General features: G+C 45.2%; 2 protein-coding genes across 4 annotated transcripts in view; both read right to left on the minus strand.

Moving 5' to 3' along the window:
• Positions 1-37: 37 nt before the first annotated feature.
• BRK1 (BRICK1 subunit of SCAR/WAVE actin nucleating complex) lies at positions 38-2,459 on the minus strand. The gene is made up of 3 exons (XM_030227908.2): positions 2,317-2,459; positions 2,151-2,233; positions 38-2,073 (listed from the first exon to the last, which is right to left on the minus strand). Exons 1-3 carry the CDS (start codon positions 2,432-2,434, stop codon positions 2,047-2,049), a joined length of 228 nt encoding a protein of 75 aa, XP_030083768.1. The 5' UTR covers positions 2,435-2,459; the 3' UTR covers positions 38-2,046.
• The window catches only part of FANCD2 (FA complementation group D2), a 34,585-nt gene continuing 16,625 nt past the window's right edge, over positions 2,334-20,293 (minus strand). For all 3 annotated transcript variants that reach the window (XM_018915019.3, XM_030227899.2, XM_018915020.3), the window contains exons 21-44: positions 19,938-20,063; positions 19,042-19,115; positions 18,813-18,953; positions 17,742-17,842; positions 17,322-17,437; positions 16,515-16,623; positions 15,946-16,044; positions 14,910-15,019; positions 14,558-14,704; positions 13,315-13,431; positions 12,349-12,477; positions 12,036-12,151; positions 11,832-11,945; positions 11,159-11,286; positions 9,745-9,844; positions 8,947-9,069; positions 8,101-8,194; positions 7,475-7,546; positions 6,612-6,650; positions 6,067-6,141; positions 5,813-5,887; positions 3,262-3,408; positions 2,654-2,737; positions 2,334-2,566 (exon numbers count right to left, since the gene is read on the minus strand). In XM_018915019.3, the coding sequence (XP_018770564.3) occupies positions 2,489-2,566; positions 2,654-2,737; positions 3,262-3,408; positions 5,813-5,887; positions 6,067-6,141; positions 6,612-6,650; positions 7,475-7,546; positions 8,101-8,194; positions 8,947-9,069; positions 9,745-9,844; positions 11,159-11,286; positions 11,832-11,945; positions 12,036-12,151; positions 12,349-12,477; positions 13,315-13,431; positions 14,558-14,704; positions 14,910-15,019; positions 15,946-16,044; positions 16,515-16,623; positions 17,322-17,437; positions 17,742-17,842; positions 18,813-18,953; positions 19,042-19,115; positions 19,938-20,063 (2,514 nt within the window). In that variant the 3' untranslated portion in view covers positions 2,334-2,488. The remainder of the gene's footprint in view (positions 2,567-2,653; positions 2,738-3,261; positions 3,409-5,812; positions 5,888-6,066; positions 6,142-6,611; positions 6,651-7,474; positions 7,547-8,100; positions 8,195-8,946; positions 9,070-9,744; positions 9,845-11,158; positions 11,287-11,831; positions 11,946-12,035; positions 12,152-12,348; positions 12,478-13,314; positions 13,432-14,557; positions 14,705-14,909; positions 15,020-15,945; positions 16,045-16,514; positions 16,624-17,321; positions 17,438-17,741; positions 17,843-18,812; positions 18,954-19,041; positions 19,116-19,937; positions 20,064-20,293) is intronic.

Here is a 20,293-nt window from a genome sequence, read left to right on the forward strand (position 1 = left end):
ACCACATAAATCAGTCATCTAAATTAGAATACACAAATCCACTCCAGAAAAGTTTAATGTGGGTTCCTGGGGCATCATATTCTAAAAAAAAAAAAAAAAAAAACAAACCAAAAACCAAAATACAGTACAAAGAAGAAAGGCAAACAGAATTCACCAGTATTTCAAATAATGAAATGTATCAAAGCTCCATCTATTACAAGGCTGCACGAAACAGCAGCTGCTGGAGGAAGCCTGAGGACCAGGAGGCTTCACCTCCCAGAGATAGCCTGGAATAAGCAGCACCCAACCAGAAAACCTGGCTCCTTAGGGAACTAGTAAGATTCCTTATAAGGAAAAGGGCAGAACTCTGTAGTGCAGTGAGTTGCCCAGCATCCCTGCTGCTGGGAGATGAACCAGACAGGCTGACCCCACAGTGCTGAAGCTCTGTGAGAGCACATATCCTGGGAGGAGTGGCACCTTCTGTCAGATTCCACCAACTGTGTGGCAAAACCTACTCCTTTGAGAAATCCTGGTATGAGAGGAAAAAGTGCCATTACAACAGCCAGTCAGGAGACCAGGAAGGGATTGAGACACACCACACTACTAGCTGGGAACAGAAAGCAATGGATCTCGAGTTAAGAGGTCAGCCCAGTACAGACACAGTGCCAGGGATTGTCTGTGGTACCCTGTCTCCTATTCAGTCTTTGGATTGAAGAATATTAGCATAATTTAGGCAAGAACCTCTGGTGGTCTCTGCCTCAACCCCATCCCATTCAAAGCAAGGCCAACTTCAACATCCAATTAGTTCAGGGCCTTCTTCAGATAAATATTGAGATAAATAAATATCTTCAATTATGGAGATCTCAGGACTCTCGCACATGCACAGTATGCAATGCATGGGCCATGGCAGTACTTCTGATGTACTTGGGCTACAGAGCAGCCACCTTGGAGCCAAGGGAGAGCTTGGCTTCCATCTATCAATCTTCTTATGACAACAGTATAATTGGATATGGCCCCTACACCTAAGGGCAGTGAGCCATGGCTGTTCCACTTCACTGCAGGGCTGCTACAAAGCACTCATTTCCACAGGTACTGTGCTCCAAAGGCAGCCAAGTCTCCCTGATGTGCAGCCCAAACTGACAGTAACCATGAGAGCTGAGGAAAAAGCTGGAGGAGCACTTATTCAAACAATGGAAAAGAGAGACTCCTATGGAGAACAAAAGTGTGAGCTCAGAGGAGGACCTATGTCAACAAGGAACCAGCTGATATCAGACAGCATCAAAAATATAACAAACATTAAGTAATTCAGGTGCTCAGTAAACACTGCAGGCATGACAGTGCCATCATGAAAAAGCTAAGATTACAGTTGGAGAATATACCAAAACTTTTAAAGCCTGCTGGGAAGCAATAAAACCTTTGCTGACACCAATTCCATGGACTCCCCAACAAACACTAAATATGAGCAGTGAATGTGCAGATCTAGATGCCCACTGAAAAACTGAGATAAACAGAGGAGTGGTGGGGAAGGGCTGAGAGACTTCCTTCTCCTTGCCACTTGCCTCACAGGGAGGAGAAACACCTCTTCCCGGGCGCTGGCAAAGGGCCCTCTCCTGTGGTGTGTGCACCACGCCAGGTGAGCCTGCTGTCCCCACACTGCCCTGACATGTACACATGTGAAGGCTGAGACACCCTCCAGACCACAGGAATCACCAGATTTTCTATGATCCCAACAGGAGCACAAAGCGCCCCAAAGGGCAGTCAGGTGCCTCGAGGAGCTGACAACAGCCTGGCCCGCAGCCCCCGTGGTACAGCCCCCACGCGTGGGGAGGAACGTGTGCCCAAACCCCGTGGGTCAGGCAGATGGAAGGGCAGGCTCTGGACATCCAGGACGGTGGCAGGGAGCCGGGCATCCCGCGGCCCGGCCCCAGGCAGGCACGCAGAGAGCAGGCAGGGCAGGAGCACAGCGGTTTATTGGCAACACGAGCAGAGGCGGCGGCGGTGACGGCGGGCCCTGAGCGGGGTGAGGGGCGGCGGTGCTCCGGCGGCGGGGCCGGGGCCGCCCCGGGCCTATGTCAGCGTCTCCCCCTTGGTGACCTACAGGAAAAGGAAAAGCCTCAACCAGGGCCGGCCCTGCGCCCGGCCCGCACCCGGCGCACCTCCCCGCTGCTCACCCGGGCTTCGATGTACTCGATTCTCCGCTCCAGCGCCGTCAGCTTCTCGTTCAGGGTGGCCAGCCGGGACCGGCACGACATGTCTGCGGGGAGGCGGCAGTGAGACACCGCGGGCCCCCTCACGGCCCGGCCCGGCCCGCCCGCAGCCCCCGCCCCGCGCCCTCACCGAAGGAGTTGAGGAAGTCCGCGATTTTCTTGATGGAGCTGGTGATCACCTCGATGTACTCGCGGTTGGCCCAGTCCTGGTGGATCTCCCGCTGCACCGGGTCCTCCTGCACCGACATGGCCGCCGCCGCCGCCGCGCCTGCGCGGGAGCCGCGCCCCGCCCGCCCAGTGCCTCAGGGCCGCGCTGCCTCAGGGCCCGGCCTGGCCCCGCCGCGCTCCTCGCTGTCGTCAGTGTCGCTGCCGCTCGGCTCCTGCGGGACGGGCCGCCGTCAGCGCCCAGGCTGCACCCCCGCCCTCCCCCGCCTTGGTGAGGCGCAGCCCGGCGGCCCCTGAAGTACCTCCTCAACGGGGCCCTCCACCGAATCCTCCTCGTCCTCATCCGAGCCCCTCTCCTCAGAGGCCTGAGTCAAAATTTCTTCTCCCTAAGTTGAACACAAGATCTGTACTGAGTGTATGCGAAGCGGCCAAAGCGTGCCAGGGTGGGGTGGAAGAAAAGGGCATTTTTGTTGCCTTCTTAAATAAAAAGTTTTAGAGTTTAAAAAAAATCAAGTTTGTTTAAATGTCCTGCTTCCACAGTGAGATGAAGAGCCAGAACTGGCTTCTTTTACAGCCATGAAAGTGTGTGAGAGTGTTCAAATGACCTTTATCTCATCCCTCTTGTGCATGTAGTTCTTGCCACAGAACAGCCAAAACATCCCCATACTTGTTCATTACGATCAAATCTGACCCCTCAGTGCAAGAGCCTAGAGATGCAGACTCTTAATCTTGAAATACAATGCTTCTTTCTCCTTCACTAGACATGACTGTACTGTCATGTCACACTGAACTTGGCCTTTTAGCTATATCCACACACAAGGGGAGAGTTAGAGATGTCTCTAGAGTTGGACAAGATGAGCATTGTCCTCTCCCAGATTTTAATTGCCCCAGGCAGGGCAGTGATTCTCACCTGAAGATCCCGATTTTTGAGGATGCCGACCCAGAAGGCCTCCTGACAGTGGTTGAATGCCAGCATTGCCTTCACTCTGTATACAAATTGTTCCAGGGACTTCTTCAACAAAGGCACATGGTTGGTCAGTCCAATGTCTTGGTGAATCTATGCAATAGTAAAATGTGATAAGGATTGATTCTTGCCTAAGTGTTCTGGCTGTTTAAAAGCCGTTGGTTATCAGGTGGGATGGATATCACCCCCACAAATCTTGCCCAGATGACTTCTTGGCCAAATTATAGCTATTAAAAAATAAAGCTCAGATCAGGATTTTGCCTAAACTGATCCCCTACAACAATCCAAATATTCACATTCACCTGGATTAAAATAAGTCTGGTTTTGTCATGAACTCTAGAGAGAAGCTGCTAACTCCTCTGCTGAATTCCCAAGCTCAGGAAAGAAAAAATAAGAAAGGTGTTAAATACACCCACTTCCATCACAACCTTTTCTTCCTCAGTGCCTCCAGCAATTCCTTTACATGGAAGGTGTGTGCACTATAATCTCCAAAGCCAGCTTCTCTGGCTTTTGGAGAACTAGGACAGGAGGAACAGATGGAGTTGCTGTAAGCAAAAACCACCAGAGGAAGGGCAGCTATGCCAGGTATCCTAAGAGATTTAGCTCTGGGTGAGCATCCCCTGCTAGGCTTCAATCTGCAGTACAGAACAGTCATTGCTAAACCAGAAATCCTGTCACCCTGCCAAAACCTGTAAAATTATTTTGTATGTAAGTATTTTCCTCTTTCATGAGAATACTTTGTAATCTTCTGGGATTAAGATGCTCTCATTAGCTGTACTCTGAATTCAGGTCACCTGCATTTCTTGGAAGAGTTCAACATGCGTGACTGCTTTGCTTCAAGTTCTGCCAACAGGGAATGGGTAACTGATTACCAACAGCAAGCTGTTCTCTAGCCTGTGTAACAGGGAGGAGTTAGCACTAATCAGAACCTAATCAGCAGAACCCTTGCTAATGACACAGTCAACACTCACAGTGCTCCCTGGGCCCTGGAACCTGCCCCACTGTGTGCACGCAGTTTGGAGACTCAACAAAGTACAGCATTGGCAAAATTCTGTCTCCAGAAACTGTCCATGTGCCCAGGGTTAGGTGTGTAAACAGAAAAGAGGCTTGGTGTGAAAGGGGAAATGAGAAATACTTAGGAAATGACAGGTGAAGCTGACTGCTCTTGCCTGCTGTGTAATGCTCTCTTTAAAGACACATGTATGGGGAGAGTGACAAGTCCTAGGTCACATTGCACCATGAGTTAGTGAGCCTCCCTGAGGTTTGTGTGAAAGTGAAATCAAGGTTGGTTTAATAAATGTTGGTGTCAACTCCTCTTCAAACAAGTATGGAAGATTCATTGCATACATGTACTTGCCCCAGATTCAGTTTCTGCCTTCTCATTCTTGCAAAATTATTCGGTACAAAGATCTGTACCAGAGAAACAGTAGAACACAGGTGTTCATTAACTGCAGCCCTGTGCTAACAGGGACCACAGGATACAGCACTTGAACATGCTGGCCAAGTGCAAAGACAAAGATTACATGAAAAGCTGCTGTGATCCTGCTAACAAAGTGAATTGTGACTTTAAAGCAGGCATGAGGATTTCACTTTGAAACATGAGGACTTTTTAGCATTGTCAGGGTTTGTGCCAGCTTCCACTTCTCACCCTGTGCTGAGAGGTGCAACAGCATCTTCTGATCTTTAGCTAAATATCTATGCTCCTGATGCCAGCTCTTGCCTAAATGGGTAGCAAATCTGGCTTGGGAGCCATGCTGGTAGCTGGCTTTCTCCCTTCAGCTACTTTGGCAAAGCTCCCTTCTTGGACAAGTGTTCATGAACCTTTTAGGAGTCAGGAACAAAGCAGCACACAGGAAGAGCCTCCTGTCTGGTCCTGTGTGATTCTCTATTAGAACACACACTGTCTCTCCATATTGTAAGCAAAGTTCTAATCATCTCCTTCCTTCCTGCCCAAGTCTCCCACAGAGGCCGACTCTTATCACTGTCCTTCTTCTCCCTTTGCCCTTACCAGCATAACATCTGGTAAGCCATCTCAAGAGAACTTTGAGCAGGTTTTTTCCCCATCCACCTCCTGTTGCTGATTCTTCTGAGTCACAAGGCTGTTCATCTTTGGCAAAGCTTCTCTCCTATATTATCAATCTGGCATTGGTACTTTGTTCAAGGTCTCTAATATCTTAGCTTGTGTTCTCAGAAACAACCCCTTATAGGTGCCAATAACTAAAGATGTCCAGAACCTCTGTGTTAAAAAATATTACACCAACATGTATTTACTCTGGAAGTGACTGACCTAACATTCAAGTCAGTCACTTCCAGAGTAAATACATCGACTTTTGGGTCATTAAACAAGGCCTAGTTCACTTTCTCTCAGAGTTTTTGCTTGCACAGACACTGCTGGAAACATGCAAGTAGAATGTGCCAATGCCCTGGAAAAGCAGTGGAAGGGAAATAATACCATCCTTAGGCCGGGAGTTTGTGCTGCACTTGGAACTTAGCTTACCTTGGAATGGCCACACATGTGATGAAGTTGTCTGGTACTCATCTGCAAGGTTTTCAGCAAACTCTGCACATCATCCTGCAATAAATAAGCAGATCAGCAAATCATTCTCAAAGGACTTTTCCACAGGGAAACAAGAATATTGAAACAGCCTTATTCCTAGCAGTCCTTTCAAAGGATAGAGGTGAAATGCATGTATGCAGGAAGCATCAGTCATGATTCCCAGCTGGCTGCAGCCATTCTGTCCCCAGGATTACCGTGTGCTTTTTAAAGCTGTGGTCCAGGAGAGGCATGGCCAGCTTCAGAAATGCTTCTACAAAGAGACGGCCATACTATAAAAGAAAGACAAATGTATCAGCAAACAAATTTAAACTCCTTCTCAAAGAACCATCACAAAGTCAGATGAGATAATGATACAATCTTCCAAGCTACCCCAGAGACTGTTCTTGCTTAGAAAAAGATGATATTAATGTGAATATGTACTGTACATATATGCAGTACTGGAATGTACAGGATCAGTAAAGGGTCCACTTTAATCACTGCAAAGAGAGGCTAGAAGGACAAGGTCTTATCATTGTGCACATCCCTGGTTTTATCCATCAGGCATCTGGGAATAAAACTGAAGTATATGCAAAATGTTAGAATCACTATACATATATATATATATATATATATATATATAGTATAGCAAGGTGTAAAGGAACTCACTATCTGCTTCTTCCAGAGAATCCAGTACCCATTCTACTGCACTAGAGGCAATGAATCAAACTGCTCTCTTCAGTTACCTTGAACTTTTGCTTACCTTCAGGCAGATGCTGAGTACAGGCCTGCTGTCAAATACCTACATGGACAAGAGGAAAAAGGAGTCAGATCAGTCCACAAGTCTAAGGAAAACCATGTAAGCACAGGACACACCTGTGAATGTGTGAACCCTGCTCTAAAGCACCATCCATTCTCAAGGATTCTCTCATTCAGCAGGAACACCACATAAGCACATGAACTGTAGTGGCCCTCAGCTGGAGGGAAGCCCATGGCAGGATTGCTGTTCAGTGATCTAAGATGCACCTTTTGCAGATGGCACAAAATTATCTCAACGATTTTAAAGTTCTTAACAGTTTGGGACTCAAGAGACCCAAGCCCAGCTGATGGGCAAATAATCACATAACAGACAAAGCAAAACTGAGATGGGCAAAATAATATGAAGGCAACCCTGGTGCTGCTATGGCTAAACTGAACTATGGGCAAAACTGAACTAAGTGGTCCAGCTCTACCCTTTATGCTCTCCAAAGGCATCTGGAGCACAGGTAGGGTTCCAGTGAATGCTGCTGTATAGTAACACCTGGGACTGCCAATTATCACTTCAGATATGTAAAAATAAACAATGATCAATCTAAGCAAGGAGAAAAGTAGAGCTGTACCTATCACCTTCTGGCCCAGACAACATCACACTCAAGAGACACTGAATGAACCAGCTCCAAAACTGACAGAAGGGGATATTTCATCCAGTGGGACAGCACACAAATTATAACTGGCTTTAATTATCACCTCCAGGTTGTTCCACTAGTCAATCACACTTCATGTTTTTCCCCAGTGCTCCTGAGCCTGGGAACACCAGGCCTTACTGAGAATTTGAAGGCAAAGACAGAAAACCAACCAGAAGCTCACCTTGACCAAGTTAATGAGGATGTGGAAGTTCCGCACAGCGATGTTCCAGTGCAGCAGCTTCTCCAGTTGCACCTGTGGGATGCAAGGGGACAAGAACCCAGGAGGCTGCATTTCCTCTCACTTTGCTGGATGTGCTTTCAGCATTTGCTGTACCCAAAGCACTGTTGTTGTTGAAGACAAAGGAACAAAGCTTCACCACAAGCATATTTATCACAGCAGAAATGCTCCATGGTAATTCCAGCCTGATCAGTGGCTTTAAGTGCTAGGAGTTAACTTGCTTGCTCTCAGAGCAGCCCTTGGTTGTAAAGAAATGTTGTCCTCCCACACAGGTATGCAGACCAACTGCACAGTTTAGTATTTTTACTGATTAATGCCTAATTTCTGGTTGCAGCTTCTGCTGGATTTACTAGATTTTCGACGTGGTGCAAACCAGGAAAAAAAGATGCTACTTATATGTTACCCTGCATATCAACGTCGATATACACTGATGAATGAAGGTGTCTGACTGCATTTCCTAGACAAAGTTCAGAAGTAAATTCCTTTCCAATTTATACATGTTTATTGTACTGTCCAGTTTAACCTAAGTTTTCTTCCCCTTACAGAGTCCAGTGTATTCATTTTCCTACCTCACTTGAGTCTGATGGTTTCCCAGCTGGGATGCTTTTCACTGAACTCTCCAACTGAGCCATCATTACTCTGAAGAAAACTGGGAATGTCTGCCTATGGAGAAAATGAAAAAACTGCAAGTCAGCTCTGAGCATTTCAATTGGCTGTTTGTCACCAGAATGATGCAGAAAACTCAAAGGTTGCCCAGCTGGGCATCATTCTCAGTAGGAAATCACAGAAGATTGGCCCTAGGACTCATAAACAGGTGTAGCCCAGCCTAATTGTCCAGACAGATGGAGAATCCTGGGAAGTCACTAGCACTTCCTCAGTGTGAATGACACTTAGACACCACCACTTCCTTGTAGCTGTAGGGGTGCACAGTGGAAGGATTGCAGCTCTCAGCATAAGATGATTTTAGAAGTTTCAGGGTGCAGGAACTCATCCCTGCTTCCAAATTCCCATACTGGGGCAGAAGCACCCTGAGTGTGTTTTTGCACACTGCATATCTGCCCAGATTGCCTACAGCCACCCCAGGCCTCTGAGGCTGACTTTTGGAGTGCTTTATACCACCATAGTAGCACAGAGACAACACTGATGACAGACAGCAGTTCATTCTTCAGCAGTTAAAACGGCTCACAGCAATAAACTCAGCATCATGTTAAGCACAGGACATTCCACTTTGGCATAAAGCTACTCCATGCTACCTGTTGCATAGTGCCAAAACAATGTTTACAAGTGTCCAGAGTAGCCACCACAGTACCAACATGAAATCACAATAGGCCACAAAATAAGAAAACTAAATATTTAAAAGCAGAAATTATCATTATGTATATCATAGAATTCAAAGTTTCTATTGCTACAATTACCTGCTTAGGGTAGGGTAAGTAGAAGAACATCCATCTTTGGCAGAGTTCATCAGTTCAGCAACACCAACACTGGAGATCTCCTCTATGGCTTTCAGGATGTTATCTGTGTGCTCCAGGTAGACACTAAATCCAAAACCAACATAGCTGATTGGTAGATACTACACAGAATGACACAACAAGGCCTTGAACACTGCCCTACCTGAAACATGTGCCCTAAAACTGTCAAGCTTTTCCCTGCCAAAAGGAATCACATGCAGGAAACCCAAAGCACTACTTAGAACTCTCACAGCGATGTCATTAAAAGCTATCATGATCTGTAACACACATGGATTCAGTATTCCCTCCTTTTAGTATTTAGGAAGGACAGGCTGGGAAGAGGATGAGATGGAATTCCCCTTCCTGAAGAGAACACCCAATCAGTATGGGTGACATTGAAATGGCTGTCTGCTATAGGCAACCTGGATCAGGAACAAGCCAACAAAGCCTTCTGCAGACAGCCAGGAGTACCCCCACTTTGCAGGCCCTGACCCTCTTGGCAGACTAACCACCATGACACCTGCTGGAAGGGCAGCCCAGCAGGGCATAAGCAGTCCAGGAGTCTCCTGGGAGCCATTGAAGAGAATTTCCTGACACAAGTGACAGAGGACCCGATGAGGAAATCCTGAAGCTGGACCTCACACTTCAAACCATGAAGTGTGCAAGCATGAGGGTTATGATTCAGAGGGGCCTCTGTAGCAACAGTAATCCCTAAAAAAATAGAGTGTCTCGGTGTACCTGAGGGAATAGCTTGACCCTTACCAGAGCAGGGTGTGCAGGGCACTGTTGAACTGGCTGCCCTTCTCTCGGTCTCCACTGGGCTTCACCCAGGACTGGCAGAGGAACTGCTTTGCTAGAGAAGCTGGGAAACATAAAGGATAACTTAGTGAAAGAAAAATAATAATAAAAAAAATTCCTTCTTCCATATAAAAGCAGCATGTTCAAATGACATTTTGAAGATCACAATATCACTACCCCTCATGTGCCATATTTCTAAGTCAGAATGAATTTTCCTAAAAAGCTGCAAGGCCACAAGGACATATATCATGATAACAAAACATACAGCATGTTCCTGGTCTGGAATACCTGCTCACATCAGAACCATCATCCACCTCTGGCCACTTCTGACAAACTTAACTTAAACCTTATTTGTTTGGCAGCTCCTACAGTGTGCCATCTGTTTGTTTTTAATTAGGCCATGTGAAATCCTTAGGGTATCCATTTCTAGAAATGGAGTTCCAATAACAAGTGACTTGGCCTTTTGGCCACAGCACTACAGTAATAAGTGTGAACAGACAAGTTTAAAATCGACAGATTTCTGAAATCAAAACTGCTAACAAACCTGCTTGTCTCTTGCAGAAATATTTTAAACCAGGAAATGATGAGTTAAAATACATTATTGCCTGCCACACTCAGTCAGTCATTCTCCCAATGTGGGACTATTTAAAATAGTGAAATTGTCTTTAAGGAGGAAAGTTACAATTCTGTGTGGCTCTGGGGATTGGACAAGGACAAATTCTAGAGGTGTCTTAGTGTGACAAGGAATGGCTGAGGGAGGCAACTGTCAGGAGTCTTTATTTCAGTGTGTGCTGAAGTGGAGATCAAGCAGCTTTCTTGTATATTCCCTGCAATCATGTCTATCCTTTATCTGCTGTTTCTCTTATGTAATGGGCCCTAATTTATGAAAGAAGCTTTCTTAACTGAAAACATTTGTTGCATGGGGTTAAAAATTTACAGGTTTTCCTCTCTCTGCCCTGTAGTAACAGCTGTATTTGCAGCTCATTTCAATAAATTTTGGAAACAAGCTGTCACAGACATCTGTACTTACAGTAGGAAGTTACATCAGATCAAGTCTGTGATCACTCACCTCCATAACCAGTGATTAAACTGGAACCAACACTGAACAGCAGGCTCGTGCTTAGAACTCCTGAAAGTTGTGAAGCTCTGATTTTTAAAAACACCAGCTGAGAGAGCTGGAATCTGCCTATCTGCATGTGACTGAGGCACAGCATAACACATACCAAAGAGCGTCCAATATATTTACTGCTGTTCCCTTTATTAATGGCTAGGACTATTCAGCCAGTAAGATTACCAGGATGTGAAAGGGAAATCTCTCCCTTAAAAGGCAAAGATCACACAAAAACTCATGTGAGATGGGTGATTCTTCACACATTACCCATTTTCTCCTTCTTCCAACCAGACATGGGTTTCTCAGCAATGGCAATCAGGAGCTGAGTGAGGATATAGGCACAGTGGAAGCTGGGAACACTCTGCTGGAAATTCAGGAGGTACTGAAAACTCTCACTGGGGATGACAGGAAAGGGAAAAGGTAAAAAATTGTTGACAGGGTAATGTGTCAGACACACATAAATAAAGAGGAAGCATTAGACTATCTCAGATCCAAGGTCTCCATATCCCAGTGTTTTGTCTCTGGCAGTGCCCTTCTGAAGAAGGGGTGATCAGCCACTAATACACAGGAATTCAATCACTGAAAAATTCTCTCAAGCCCCAGCTACTCTGAGTCTAGCAACAGCTTTATATACTGCTTTTGCCTAGTGTACCTGTAAGCATTTTAACCCACCAGAACATAGCCATTCCTTCTGTGAATCCTACTAATCTCCTTGTCTCAATAGCATACAAACAAATGAGATCCACAAATTTATGCATGTTTGACATTTTTTAATCCTTTAATGAGGTTTGACTACACTGCCATTAAACACACAGCTCTGTTGGAAGTGAGTGTAGTCTCTATGAGAGCTCCCAAACACACATTCACCCATAATGCCCACACAAAACAGAAAAATCCCTGAAATTTGTTCATTTCAAACCTTGTGAAATATAGATTCTACCTTATCAGTTCCTCAAGAAGAAGAAACTCTGTCTCTCCTGGCTTTAGCCTGTCTGCAAGCACCCGGAGAGCCGACCTCAGCAAGTCAGTATTTTCATGCTGAGAAAAACCATTCCTGAGGGGGAAAAAAAAATCCAGTTCATCATCAGATCAGAAGAGATATCAGATGCAAATCTAAGCCTATTTGGCAAGATTTTAAACTCACCAAGCAAATAAGGAGCGAAAAGTCAGTAACAACAGCTGGTAGCAAGAGGACATCAGCTGGTGCTCCTGGATGTTCACTCCTGGTTCATCTTCTGCACCCTGATTTTGTACAGCTGCCTTTAATACAGATCAAATAATCCATTAAACACTATTCCAAACAAAGATAATGGCACAAGAATCCATTTCCATAAATTCCATGTTTAAAAAACCTGAAGAAAACAAATTGACTCTTTTTTCCCCCAACCAAAATTAAAAGTATCTTTACAGGAGACAAAACGTTGGGGTTTTTTTGGTCAAAATTGCTGTCCACCAACCTGGAAGTAGTTATGCATGTTCTCCATGTGCTTACACAATGGCTTGAGTAGATCAACCACACACATAGCAACTTCCTTGGGAGATCTCTGACACAGATGGGAAAAGCCAATATCCTTGTTGCCTCTTTCCTGCAGCAAACCCAAAAGATAAAAGTTGCTTCATTAGCCTCTCTTGAGAATAATTTCAATTGTTACATCTCAGACTGCTGCCAAGCAGTGCAATTCCTGATGCCATACAGGGTCAAGAAGGGTCACAGAGAAGGAAAGTTGGCTTCTGCTGAACAAGCACTACCAACTCACACAAATGGATAATGTTTGACTAAAAGGATAAAACTGATCTGACACAAAGCTCTCTTATGGAATTATTTAGGTTAATCAAAGAATCCAACACTTCACTCAAACACTAAGAGGAGACAGTCTCTGCATGTGGGAATTAAGATAGGTAGAAAGACAAGGGGAAAGAACAATGAATATTAAGAGTCCAGCCAACTGCAGTGCTTTTCTCAGTTTAATGCAGCAGGACATACATTTACTTTCCTCCTGAAGGCATCAGCAAGGAGTGCCTACACTCAGAGAGGTTTCTAATGCAGAAAAAGCAGAAACATGGATGCAGCAGCTTCTGCTGACTGCTGCAGCCATCTGGCCTGGCTAAATTTGAACAGCACAGCCAGTGTCCCCAGGGAGGGCTAGGAAAAGGGTCACCTGAGTTTTGAGGCTACAAGACTCCCACAGTTAAATATCCTTTCCTGAGATATGCAGAGAACCAGATGCTGCAAACACTTCAGCAAGAGCAGTGTACACAAGTCTTTTGAAAGAGCAAGTGCTGCTCTGGCACACAGCTGGGTGTCACACTTCCATTTAACTAACAAGTGAAAGTAATTATGAAAAACATTTCTCAGGAAAAGCCTGGGAGCCCCTGATGTGCTCTGCCTCAACCCAGGACCCATAGCCTGCTGCTGTTCTTGCCTTTGGAAAGGGCACCCTCCGTGTGGAGCCCGAGGGCAGCACATGTTCCAGCTTGCAGCACAGGTCATCCAGAAGGAAGCAAAGCTCAGCAGGCCCCAGCTGCACAACTTCACGAGCCTGCAATTAAAAGAACAGTCAGTCCCAGGACCCAGATGTAACTGTAGTGCCTTGAAGCTCAAGTTTACCCTGTTTCCAGTTATGACCCCTGGACTAGGTTAACCTCAGGAGGTTAACCTACTTATTTGGTAGATGCTTGGTTTTATGCTCCCCCATGGCAGGGATGGGGCATTGACTCTGGTTACTCGAAGCATGAAGCCATCCTGATGCTCTAAACAGCTGAGGCAATGTCAGTACAACTTAACAACTGAGAAAGAACAGATTTATATACATTGACATTAAAAATAAGCTCCTAAAGATAAAAAGAGGTTTAAGTCCAGAGAGTAATAGAATTCACCGAGTAACAGGCAAGAAGTATTTTGAAATAATAGCCCTAGAGACTTGTCAAACAGTCTTCCAGTTGGCCTGTGACCTGCATGCACAGAGACAGCTGTCTGCAAGACCAGGCTGTGCTCCATGGCCTTTTCCCATTTCATGCATTTACTGTAGCCTGACAAAATGAGACTCCAGATGGAGTCAGCCTGCCTACAAAGAGGGTATTAATAAAATTAAGCACATTCATTTTCCACAGCCACAGCAATGCAGTTTTTACAAGCTCCTAGGTGATACACAGCACCCTGCTCACTGACCAGCACCTCCCTGACTCCAGTCCAACATTTGTGGTGTTTATGATCTTCTGATGCCTTGAGACACTTGAGTTTTTGCAATACAGGCTTTACTTTATGTCACAGGTTTGTTTTGACAGGCTTAATACTTAATACAGGCTTGTAAATACTTAGAGTATTTACAACCCTGTCTCTTACCTGTGCTCAATATTAAAGCCCCTTACTTTCCATTAGGTCTCTACATGTTATACAGTATCTTTCACCTTTTATGCAATATTTACTAGTTTGTTTTTAACATTTTATAAGACATGTCTGCTCTTCTCAGGAAAGTCCTCTTTTTCTCAGTGCCTTGAAGTACTTGGGGCCAAATGCTGTCCTGGTCCCCAGCTCACAGCCCTGGGCCAACACATCTCAGCACCCACCAACCTGTTGTGCACTTCAGTGGAACAGGGAGGGCCAAGGCCCCTGAGAGGCCATTCCACAAAGCCTCATCAGGGTGGGATTCAGGCTGCTCCACTCACCTCTGTGTGCATCTCTGTGTCCAGGACAGACTTTGTGAGCAGCCCACAGTGCAGCACAGTTAACACCTCGAGGTCCAGCTCTCGGAAGTACGGGCGGTAGCTCTGCAGCTGTGCCAGAGGATTTCCTGCCTCTCTGTCAGCAGCACTCTGAAAAGGAAATCATAGGAGAATGGCCACTGCAGGGATAATTAACAAAATTCTGATGGGAGGAAGGTGCCAGAAAGGAGAACTGAACCACTGACTGTGATAAACTTTGGAATGAATAACCCCTCTTTCAAAGCTTTTGTTTATGCTTCCATGGCATCTCCCCTGTTCTGGCTTCCTTCCAAGTCCCCCAGGGCTGCACACCTACCTTGTCCAGCTCAGAGAGCTCAGTATCAGGCTGGTTTCCCTCAGAACTGTCTTCTGCTTGAGAACGATCTGCAGAGCCAGCTTTGCTGCCATCAGCCTTCTTTTTCCTGCCTTAAACAGAAAAGCAACTTCAGAATCAAAGGCTGCACACTGTGCTCAGCACTAGGAGCACTTGCAGCCAGCACAGGCTGGACTTTAATCAGCACTAAGAAAGCATGGAGCACAGGCCCACAGATGAAGTGCTCCTTCAAAATACAGTATTTAAAGTGATGGATCCTCCTCTTGTCCACAGAACACAGTCAAAACTTTCCTTCTGTCTCCAACATGCTCCTACAGAACAGGCCCAGACCCTGCACAATGGGTTTGGCACAGGAGGGAAAGGCATTCTCATCTGTGGCCTCCTCCAGCTGTTCTCATTTAATGAAATGTGAATTTCTGTCCACTTTGGCTTAAGGCAGACGTGTTCCCAGGAAATGCTGATCTAAACTAGAAATAAATCTAATCTAGAAACAGAACCAGAGACAGGAAGAACAAAGCCAATCTGATTCAGCTTGAAAACTGAGAGGCAATTTCTGTGTTTTCTCTGTGGGAGCTAGCAATGGGAAAGGATGAAGGGAAGATTTCCTTGTGCAACAGAGCCATGACAAGGTTCCCACGACATTGGTTAGGTACAGCCTAAAGCTCGGGGGTTTACAAGGCAGCTCAAGCCACAGATTCAGTACCAGATGATGCCACAAACCCATCAAAGACAGAAGTTGCTGCAGAAAGTACTGTCAGGTGAAAGCAATCAAAGAAAGCCCTGGATTTTCACTGTTAAATGCTTATGCAGCAGCTTTCCCAAGGAGACAGATTATCCAACACCTATTTGGTGTAGGTTATTTTTCCATCTCCACTTCAGCTGCAACAGGAGTTGATGAGGTAAAATTTCCAGCTAGATAGACTTTGCCAAGAATTTAGTGCTTTAGGCACACACAAGTGCAATCTGCCAGCCAACCCTCATCACATCTGTTTGCTTAAACATTTAAAATGTTCTTTACCACTCCTTTTCCTGGCTGGACCAGCAGCATTAACGGATGGTACGGCCTCCGGGGCCTCAGAGTCAAAAGTAGCTGGTGGTGGGACATAGCCAGGGGATGCTGAAAGAGCCAAAACGTAGAAATTGGGTTAATTCAGCTTCTGAATGACAGCATACAGGCCAGATACATATCTAAAGAAATATCAGAAATTTCACTGTCCTGGTGGAGTTGTGGAGTGGTGAGGTAAGTGTAAGAATCTGTGTACCTGCTAACGAGCAGTAAGCTGGAATAGCAGTGGAGCAGTGCCTGGGATCTGGACAGGCTACTGGGAGATGGACAAGGTGTGTCAATATTTGGGGGATCTGCTAAAGCTTGTGTGCTTGTGACTCTAGAATGTGTAATTTGTGTGCTCCTCACTGAAGAAGTGATTAAGAAGAGCAGTTTGGATTTGGACAAATTGAAAATGATAGCTGTCCACACACAAATTTTTAAAACTGTAAAACTGCACTGTGTGTTACCATTTGTTTCCTCCATTGATGTCTAAGGCAACCCCTGGTACAGGCCCAGAATGTGAAATGTTTCATACTCACCTGCCAAGCATTTTCCCAGCACATTCTGCAGCTCTGTGATGTTCTGTAATCGAGTTAAAACTTTCCCCTTCATCTCAGCATCCTGTTGCTGGCAGAAGGCATTTACAACCTAGAGACACAAACCAAGCTCATTGAATCAGGGAGAGTTGTACCCACTTTGCTACTTTTTCGTTTCTGAATAACATTCTCAAGTCGTGAATAAATACACAACACAGGTGGCCTGTGTGACCAGGTTCAGACTGCATGAACAAAGCTCTTCAGAAGTCCATAAGGACATGGACACAATTCATGCAATCTAGAAAAAGCAAGAGGACAACACCTATAGACTAAATATTAATTGAACAAAAGGAATTAGCAGACAGCACATTGTCAAGTTCTGTGATACCGGTGGCTCTGAATATCCCTTGGCACTTCCCAGGTCTGCCAGGAAAGAGGCAGTCCTGGGAGAAGACCAGGACTGGGAATGTGGAATTGCACCAAATCTGCCCTTCTCATGTTATCAGAATAATCCCAGCAGGAAAAATCCCACTGACCAATACATTGTCCAAATCTGCTCCAAGGCACTGCATTTTACTCTTCTGTCAGCTCACAGAGGTATTGAACAGAGAGTACAGGGCACCCCAAGAAAGGAAATTTACAGCCTCTCTGAAAGTGGAGCACAACCTTTCTGTTAGGTAACAAAGATCACAGTCAAAGACCACAATATTCCCTCCCCTCCAGCTTCCCATCTCCTGGCAGACCAACCTCAGCTCTCCTAGGCTTCCCTCATCCCTCCACTCCAGAACCTGCAGAGAAGGCTCTACTCACTTCACGGAACCAGTTGAGAGCATAGAACAGGAGTGAGCACAGAAATTCACGTTCCTGCTTGGACAGAGAGTCCAGCTTCCCTTCAACCTCCAGGTCAGTCAGGTACAGGGGACAACCTGGCACAGAGCAAGAAAAGTATAGGTTGGACTGTGTGCTACCCATGCTTTGGTCTTTGCATGGACCGAACCTCTTACCAAAGCCTGCATCAATTCCAGTGACTATTTGGAGTAACACCCATCAGCCACTCCATCCCCAGAGAAAGCAACTGTCTCCCCTGCCTCCCTTCCACTTTGTGGGCACAGAGCATCTCAGCCTCCTCACAAAATGCACAACTCCTCCTGCAGCTGGAGAAAATCTGTGCAGATCTGGCACAGGAGCAAAGCAGGCAGCCAGGCTCTATAAAAAGTCCATTCCCCATACCTAGTAAGGCATCAATCTCCTCTAGGGTTCCACTGTTTTGCTCTGCAGTGTAGAGCCTCAGCAACCGGAAACAGGGTGACAGACACAGGGGTGACACTGCCCTGGGGGAAAAAAGAAATGGAGTGGGTCTGATGTTTTCTGTATCTCCAGAATGCCCATCACTTTTCCACTATGTCCTGTGTCCTTCCCAGCCCACCTTGCCTATGCCTTCTATTTTGCTTCTTGCAAGGCCCAGCAACACAGAGCAGAAATGAACCACAAGGGTTAGAAAAAATTCCCACAAATTAATAATTGGTGATTACCAGTTTTCTGGAAAAGCATGTAAGAGCAGAAAAACAGCTGCAATGAGCAAAAAATGGGGTCAGATTTACTTCTGGTGGAAATCAAAAGTTGAGTAACCCAGAAGGAACTCTAAGAAATTAGAGTTGTGTGCACAACACAGTTATAAGCAGTGGAGAAACCTCCTTCAATGTTTTACAGTGTGCCACTGTTCCAGTTCTGAGTGAAGATTAACATTTTTCCATAGATGCATGCAAAGTAGCTATATCTTCTCTCATTTTAAAATGATCATGTCTTTTTCAAAGAACAACTAAAATCTCAACAAAATCTTATGTCAACAAATTACAAACTATGTGCAGGGGCAAATAAAAAAAAAAAAGAGCCTTTTATAACCTTAACAAGTCTATGACTCTTATGATTCTTTTAACTTTGGCATCCTCCTGTTTACTTAGGATTTTTTTACATCTCAGAGGCTTCCTGTTCCATTTGCCAAAGACAATGCCCTGATTCTTCAGTCGAATTTCATTTTTGGCTGCATGTTTGTGGGTTGAGCACTGTCTATCATCATGACACACCCAAGATCACCTAAACAGCCCAAGCCAGAACAGACTGCCAGCTCCCAACCACACTATGCCTCAAAACCTATCTACCTGAGTATGTTTAACATCAAAAGAAGGAGAAGAACTGGAAACTGGTAAATTCTCTGACCAGCTCCTTATCAGGCACCTGAAGGGCACAAATGAAAACACTTCCTTCATCTTTGCAGCCATCCCACAGGTAAGGGTCAAATACCTTTTCCTCTGGTTACTTGCTCCAGTAGTGACCCTGCCAAGCTCACTCTGTGACAGCAATGGCAAGAGGTTAATGGCAATTGCATCCTGACTTTGATCTTCATCCAGATTGTACAAGGATTTCACTGGGAACAAGAATGAACTGCAAGGAAAGACACACAACATCTTGTTGGCAACTTCAGTTCTCAGTGACAGAAACACTACCACTGCTTTATTTGTGATTAGCATACCCATCCACTGTGGGGCTGAGATCCACCACAAAGTCACTGGGAAAATCCTCCACCAAACTCTTCCCAAACTCATCCTGTTATAAAGAAAGGAAAAGAAAACTTGCTCAGCAAAGGGACTCAGTGAAGAAAGCTCCAACAGCAGCAGTGGAAAATAAGAAGCAGAAGGTAAGGCCAAGCAAAAGTATCCTGGAACCATCACAGTAATGAAGCCCCATGGCCTGCAAGGAGAACCAAGGGCTGCCTTTAGAGACAGAGCCAGGAAACATTGCTAAGTGTGCACAACCAATTTCTTCCCTGCTCTCCGGATGTGGTCTTGACTATAAGCTCCAGAGTGATGCAGAGAGGCAAAGCAGCTGGCTGGAAGAGGAAAGCAGCCCATGTAAAAGGAGCTCCCAGCAGGAAGAAAGAGTTGTACAGTGCCTTTCACAAAACTCTCCCTATCACCATAAATCCATTTATTTATTACCATTAATGACTGTGGCTCTTCCAAAATCTTAGGGATCAGATAATCTTAATAGTCTGACCCAGAAACCAATTGCTCTACTAAGTTTAAAGTTCTTTCAGATTCTATTTTTGTCTATGAATAGGAACAGCATGTTCTGAAATGTCACTTAGTTTCCTTTAAAAGACTTCCCCTTGTCATGCAAAATTTCACAAAAAAGAAGCTGTTAAAGCACATGAGCACATTCCTGGTTAATGAGGAATCTGCCACAATCAAAAAAAGCCAAGAGAGCTGAATGAGGATTTTGTATCTGATCAATCTCTCACAGAACAAAACAAGTTCCCAGACTAGAGTGAAATCCTCAAATTGACTCTATCTTGTCAATGTCTGAAAACCAACCTTTTTCCTGAAGAATTCAGGTAAGTGATTAAGCTCAAAATGCTTTGCAACATACCAGGAGCTGCAAGTCCAAATTGCCCTTCTGCTTCTCAATCAAACTGGCAAATTCATCGTAGTACAGAGCCAAGACCTCTGGTGTTTGCTCACAGCAGAAGCCCACAAGGTCCAGCAGGGTAGACAGCTGAAAGGAGAGAAAACAGAGAGAAATGGGTAAGGTAAATGGATCCAATTAAAGCTTTTACCTTCAGTCTTTCTTACATTAATTTATTGTGAGGCATATTCAAAGCTTCATCTCTAGAGTAACAACCCATGGTGAATATTCTTGAATAGACACAGATTTAAGAAGGAACATGGGCCTTTTGGTGTCCTCTGCCATGAAATAACACAAAGAGTCTGCCCAGGATCACTCCT

This window comes from Serinus canaria, chromosome 12 (assembly GCF_022539315.1).
Source record: "Serinus canaria isolate serCan28SL12 chromosome 12, serCan2020, whole genome shotgun sequence".
Taxonomy (NCBI): domain Eukaryota; kingdom Metazoa; phylum Chordata; class Aves; order Passeriformes; family Fringillidae; genus Serinus; species Serinus canaria.